The 7,148-nt window shown below is 35.2% G+C and overlaps 1 protein-coding gene across 1 annotated transcript; it reads left to right on the plus strand.

Annotated features, from left to right (window-relative positions):
- The first annotated feature begins 1,206 nt into the window (after positions 1-1,206).
- LOC111509584 (uncharacterized) lies at positions 1,207-3,034 on the plus strand. Its single transcript, XM_023165350.2, has 2 exons — positions 1,207-1,417; positions 2,596-3,034. Exons 1-2 carry the CDS (start codon positions 1,297-1,299, stop codon positions 2,856-2,858), a joined length of 384 nt encoding a protein of 127 aa, XP_023021118.2. The 5' UTR covers positions 1,207-1,296; the 3' UTR covers positions 2,859-3,034.
- Positions 3,035-7,148: the final 4,114 nt, after the last annotated feature.

Here is a 7,148-nt window from a genome sequence, read left to right on the forward strand (position 1 = left end):
TCTTCGAATAAAATACAAAATTTTTTAATTTTCACTTTACATTTACACCTGCTGTTCCACCAATGCCGAAAACTCAAAAGTATAAAATTTTAGGGCTTGCATGTTACAATAAGGCATGAAAATAAAAATAATAATAAAAAAGAAAGAAGAAATGAAGATACAAAAATACTGAATGGCTGAAGGAAGTATTTTTTTATTATTTTTTTGTTTCTGTTTGCCTGTTAGTCCACAGTGTTGAATATAAGGGATTTCTCATCCTGAATTCTCGCCGACAACACAGACTTGGTCACTTCGAAGTTGCTGTTTAAAAATTCTTTCGAATTTTCTGACAAAGTGAAGCAATTTGTTTCCATTCATGAAGCTAGTTCATTTCAGAGAAGACATTATGAGAAATAGATGTCAATAAAAAGCTCATTACGAATATATTTTCAATTTTATGTTGAGTAGGTTGAGATTCGTTTCTCAGTAGATTGTATTCATTACGTCTTCGGTATTGAAACTATCATAATCACTTCTTACATAGCATTTCCCTCATTTCGTGCATTCTATAGCACCACCACCGCTCTTGTCAACATCACCCAAGATTTATTTAGACAAATGACCATTGATATTTTCCCAAGGCAGCAGGCACGCAAAGGAGGGTTACAAATGAGTCAGCAGGCGCGTTCATAAAAAAAATATTTTTTCCAAATGAAGAAATACAGCGAGGTTAAGTACAGCGTCATCTGCCCGCAAATAGATCAAGCAATGATGTCGATATATCAAAGAAGTTACGTACAGCGCCATCTGCCCGCGAATAGATCAAGCAAGGAGAGTTACAAACAATCATACAAACATACATACACACAAGTGACGCTAATAAAAGCGTATTAAATAATAACAATCAGGTAGAACCCTTTGCAGAATTGAATCCGTGAATTCATGATTCAGCAGCTACAAATTATCGAATAGAGGAATTTATTCATTTTTAGCTTCATAGTCTGTCTTCATGTACGAATTTATCTACTCTCAAAGCTCTATTCTGTAATTTCTGTGAACGGTTAATAAAATTTGACTTCTATTTGATTGAAATAAAAAGTTATTCTTCAGTTACGGTTTTAATTCTCAAAACATCGCTTGATTTGATTTTCTTTTCTGCAAGTTTCGAAATACCCCCTTCCTTTGTACGCCCATGCCAATGAAAAAGAGTTTGGAATACCTGCCACCACTTTCATGAAATTCAGTTTCCATTTCAAGTGACTTGAAGATATCGGTTTCCAAAGTTTCTCGAAAAAAAATTACTTTTGGACAAAAAAAATGCCTCACCTTACACGAATGAGCAACAAGCACGAATGTATCCGTATGATGATGTATTTATTAGCCGGGGAATTGAATATGAGAGGTACCGAGAGAGTTGATGGTATAGACTTAATGGAAGGTAAGTAATACTCAGTAAAATGGCTTCTTGAAATTTTCTTGGTATTTAATTTTTCAGAATTCGTTTCTGTAAATCATGTATGGAAAAGAACCAACCTTCTCTAGCAATTTACTCTTTTCACAAGCAAGAATATGCGATATAAGACAAACATTTTTAGAAACATACTTACGCATATACATAAAAATAAATATCTATTAAATAATATCGACCACGAACATTTTACTAGGAAAAAAAATATCATGTTAAAACATCTCTGAGATGAACACTTCAATCTAGCAGACCAATATTATAATAAATTGATAGATGTAGCCGTTACTACGTGCTAGGAAATTATAATGCAAAGAGAAATGAAAATTTTTATATTTTTACCACTCTTATTTGTAACTAACGTTATTGCAGTTTCGTCCTATACGGACATTTTCAAACTTATACAATATTGTATAAATTTTATACAATATTGTATAAGTTTGAAAATGTCCATATAGGACGAAACTGCAGCAACGTTAGTTACAAATAAAAGTGGTAAAAAACAGAAATTTTCATTTCTCCTATTATAATCTTCATGCAGTCATTATCCACTGTGGTTCTGAGGTTCAATCTGGTCATTCCATTCATGACTTTTGCATCACAATAATGCACCTGCTTACTCCTCATTGCCTGTTTGTAACTCGACCGTGACCATTCCTCAGCCACCGTATTCACCAGAGTTGCTCCCCTGTGACTTTTTTCTGTTCCGAAGTTTGAAAATATCCATGAAAGGACGGCGTTATGCGAATTGCGAAAACGAATCGCTGAGAGTACTCAAGGATATACCAAAAAGTGCATATTAGAATTGCTTCGAAGATAAGAAAAAACACTGAGGGGAAATACTTTGAAGGGAACATAATAGAAATTGATGAATAACTGAATAGTTTTCGAGAAAGATAAAAAATCACCTTATTTTTCGAATAGACCTCGTATTGCTTGAATTTCAAATTTTCAAAATATATGCATCCAACTCAGAAAATTCCATAATTTTCCATTCCATTACAATCTAGTAACTCTATAGAAGTATTTCAAATATTCTGCTGATAAAATCTATATTTGGTCCCTCTGACACACCGCTGCTTTCGAGTTCACACAACATTTTCCAAAATACTTACTGAAGTACCTTCTCAACACATTTTTTTTTGTCGCAGCTCACGCGTCGGGATTGTTGACATGGGAAGAGGTGCAACCACACATTAAGTTCATCATAAACGTCATTAAATATGAATTGAACCAGGACCAGGAATTTCGAATGGTTGAATCGATCATGCATTTGTTCAACGACGTACAACTCACCGATCCGCAAAGTGGACTCCAGATGATTATGGATGAGGATAACCTAGAAATGAGGATAGAAATAGTGGAGAAACTTAAAGTATTTTTCTTGCAAGAAAAGGGCTTATACGTCGTTTAAGTGTTTTGTTTAAATTACTGATTTTAATTGTAACTGTGAATTTATTTGTGAGGGTTTTCAAATTATCTTGTTCTCTCTAAATATTTGTTGAATTTTATCCAAGTTTTCTTGTTCGAATGCACTCATTTGGAGGATTGAATTTTTGAAATGAATGAAGATATATTATATTTATATTATTCATCAGTTCATATTGATTTTACGAAAAAGAAACAGTTGTTGTACTATAGGATGTCTAACAGGCCATTTTACAGATCACTGTCACTCGAATCATATGCAGAGACTCGGATTGTCGGAAGACAGTGTGTGTTGCCTTTGTTTGAAAAAAAAAATGAAACCGCAGAGCACAAACTTTGAGCCAGCTCCGCTGGCTCCAAAGTGAGTAGGTTTATTCGACCCTCCACCGGTTGCGGTGGAGGGTCGAATAAACCTACTCACTTTGGACCTAACTCAACCTAACCTAAGTACCTCGAACTTTTTGAAAGGAGTTGCATTCTCCAAAATGAACGTAAGTGCCATCGATACACAAATACATCTATCATACCACCCATGGGACATGAATACCGCAATGCAGTTGCTGAATGGAGACATAGCCCCATTCATTTTTAATCTACGCAGCATTATCTTCAAATCAATGCTAGTAAAAGTTCAGTTCTATCAATGGGACTGAGAGCATATGACCTTGTCTTTCAACAAGGACCACGTCGAGAAAGATAGTGTATGGTAGTACTTTATTGATATCCACGGGAAGCGTCGAAGAACGACTCGTTAGAGACATGACTCATACATTTCCCACTTTTACACACCTTGGAAATTCATACAAAAAACATTCTTTTTGTTAGCAAAGTAGACTATATAACACATTGCTTTTAGGGGGGATGGCGCAGATAAAGTAGACACCTCATGTAGGTAGTGGATTGAATATGGTAAACGATCGATTTTTGTAGTCCTTCTGCAACCCATGCCACATATTCCCAAGGTCCTGCATGTCATATAAAATAGTCGATTGACAAAGCTTCCAGTCCAGCATCGGTGAAGTCTGTCAGAAATTTAGCTCGGAGTATTTCGTTTAATGTTATATCGTCGGTCGGTAGCCAAGCGGTTCGGCGTGGGTGCTTTGTTCACTCACTCGAATTAACTGCCGGGTTGGTCGGTGGTTCAAGCCCTAGTCTGAACGATCGATCTCCACTTGATATCGTCCAACCTGTGTTAGGAATCACACGTCAAAAGGTGAGACCTCGTTAATGCTTAGCTCGCACAAGTTTCGACTCCTGAGGGTTGTCGTTCGTAGGGGTGCGACAGCTGGTTAACGGAAAAACAGATTTTATACAGATTTAAACAGATTAAACATTTCATATATTTCAATGATACTGATAAAAAAATATTGAACACCTGAAAGTACCCCTAACATTTTTATTCAATAAGTCATTAATTGAAGGAAAATTTCCCGAGTGTTTAGAAACAGCAATTATTGTACCCATCTTCAAAAAGGGTGACAAATTGAATATTAACAATTACCGCTGCATCTCCTTACTTTCATGTTTTTCAAAGTTATCAGAGTGGGTCGTAAATAAACAATAGAAAAGAAACAGCATTGATCAGGAAATTTTGCATCCTGACCAAGGCGTTTGATTGCGTTGATCATGAGCTACTGCTGGAAAAACTTTATTACTGCGGTTTCCGCGGACAAGTATATAACTGGTTTCGTTCTTACCTACTTCATCGCAGAATGTTAGTCAGAATATCGCATTTCAATCAAAACATCAATCAATTTCTTGACCATTACTCAGATATGGAGATATTTAAAATGGTGTACCACAGAGCTCAGTATTAGGACCAACTCTGTTTTTATTATATATTAATGACCTGACTTTCAATTTTCATACAGCACACTTTTCACTTGTCGCAGAAACCACCAGTATGATCATTCAAGAGTTCGATCAGTCCAATCTTCATAACATTTCAAAAAATTTCATGTACTGCTGACAAATTACGTCTCAATCTTTTTGAAACTAACACCATATGCTTTCAATTTCATAGCCATATTCCAGAATTTGATATTGAAATCAATAAAGAGGTCATTATTCCGACAAATTCTACAAAATTTTTAGGCATCCATTTGGAGTGCTACCTGAGATGGAGAGAACACGTTAGTCAACTGAGCAAAAAACTTTACAAGTTCCTTTATGCAATTCGAACTATCAAGCAGAACCTAGACGTATCAGCTGTCAAGACGGTCTATTTTGCCAACTTTCACTGCTCAATGCAAAGAGGCATCGATTTCTGGGGTAATTCAAAAGATGCAAAACATATTTTCATTGTTCAAAAAGAAGGCAATACGAATTTTATGTAACCTTACACAAAGAGACTCCTGCAGAAACCATTTCCAGAAATTAAATATCCCAACATTCTATAATACATATATTCTCAAAATAGTTCTCACTATTCATAAGAGGATAACCGAACTGACGAGACCTGCAAACATACATTTCTACCTAACAAGAAATCAAGATTTTTTACTACCCATATACAGGTACGACAGATCAAGAAAAGGCTCACTTTACACAGGCATTAAGGTGTACAATGAAATTCCTGACAAATTTAAATCACTTTCCGAAAAAAATTCAAACATGAAGTTAAAAAATACCTGAAACAGTACACCTCTCATAGCCTGGATGAATTTTTTCAATCAATAAACCATTGAAAATGTGTTACGTACGCGAAATCTGTTGAATTTTGTTAGCACTCGTTATCTGATATTATTCACATTCATTACATTATATAATTATCATCGGGACCAATCCTATACTACAGATACATTTTAGTTTTTATTTTTACCACTATTATATGTATACCTAACTACGGCCCGCGGGCCAAATCCGGCCCGCCAGTGTCATCAATCCGGCCCGCGACAGACAATGATTTACTGTTATCAATCTGGCCCGCGACAGCCAAGTCAAGTATCTAAGTTTAAGCATATAAATAACTAACAAATAATTGAAATGAATCACAGTGAAACAAAAATACTAATGACATTTATGTAATTGTGATTTTCCACCGACAATACTTTGTAGTTGTGGATCAATTTTACTTGTACCAATTATCAAAAGAGATTTAAGATGCTCATCGGTTAATTAAGATCTGTAAACATTCTTTGTGTACTTCATCTTGGAAAACGTTTTCTCACACAAGTAACTAGTACAAAAAACAGAAAACAACCCACGAGCAAATTTATTTAAATTATCAAATTGTTCCAGTGGAAGACTCTTATAAAATTTCAACAAAGATGAATTTCGATATTTGTTCTTAAGCATATCACTGCACCGTAAATCAATAATTCCCATTTGCACTTCCTGAGCCAGGGTTTCAATGTCAGAATCAAAAGGATTTTGAAAAAGCTCAATTTCATTCGCAATGACATCAAAATCTGAAAAACAGGTATCAAAATTCATCTTCAAAGTACTCAAAGTTTTGATTACAAAATTGACGGGAAATTCAGTCTCTGTGTGGTTGAATATTTCACATGTTCCGAAATGTGTGAAACATTTTTTACGTAATTGCGATTGAAATAGTATTATTATCTGCCTGAAGGATTTGATATTGGTGTATAAATCAGGAAGAAGCTGATTTTCTCCTTGCAATCTCAAATTCAGTTCGTTCATATGATTTGTCAAATCGACATAGAAGGTTAACTTCCACATCCATTCACTATTTTATAAATCGGCAAAAGGGCGCTGCTTCTCATTTAAAAAAATCGATCTCTGCTCGAAGTTCAAAAAAGCGCTCAAGGACTTTTCCGCAATTAAGCCAGCGTACGGCAGTATGATATGGTAAATCATTTTCTCCAATCTGTTGAATTAACTTGTGGAATTGTCGGTGATTCAGCTCAGTGGATCTGATGAAGTTAACAACTGAAATGACTGGTTTTAGAACTTCAGACATATCCAAACATTTTCCGCGCAAGGACTGTTGATGAATGATACAATGTAAGACTAATGATTTTGAACCTCCATCATTTTCTACAGCCTTTGACACAAGTGCAACCACTACTTTATTTTTACCATACATATTTTTGCCTCCATCAGTTGGTATAGATTTCAAATTTCTCCATCGAAGGTTCTTTTTATTAATGGCATTTTCAACTCCCTTGAAAATATCTGCCCCAGTTGTCGTACCGTGAATACTATCAATATCAAGAAGTTCTTCATACACTTCATAGCTTTGATCTACTCATCCAATGCTAGAGAAAACCACTCATGCTATCCATTTTTGTCAGACAGTTGAGATGATATA

Source organism: Leptinotarsa decemlineata, unplaced genomic scaffold (genome assembly GCF_025532065.1).
Source record: "Leptinotarsa decemlineata unplaced genomic scaffold, Ldec_3_MD MMD2_tig00026328_RagTag_RagTag, whole genome shotgun sequence".
NCBI classification, from domain to species: Eukaryota; Metazoa; Arthropoda; class Insecta; order Coleoptera; family Chrysomelidae; genus Leptinotarsa; species Leptinotarsa decemlineata.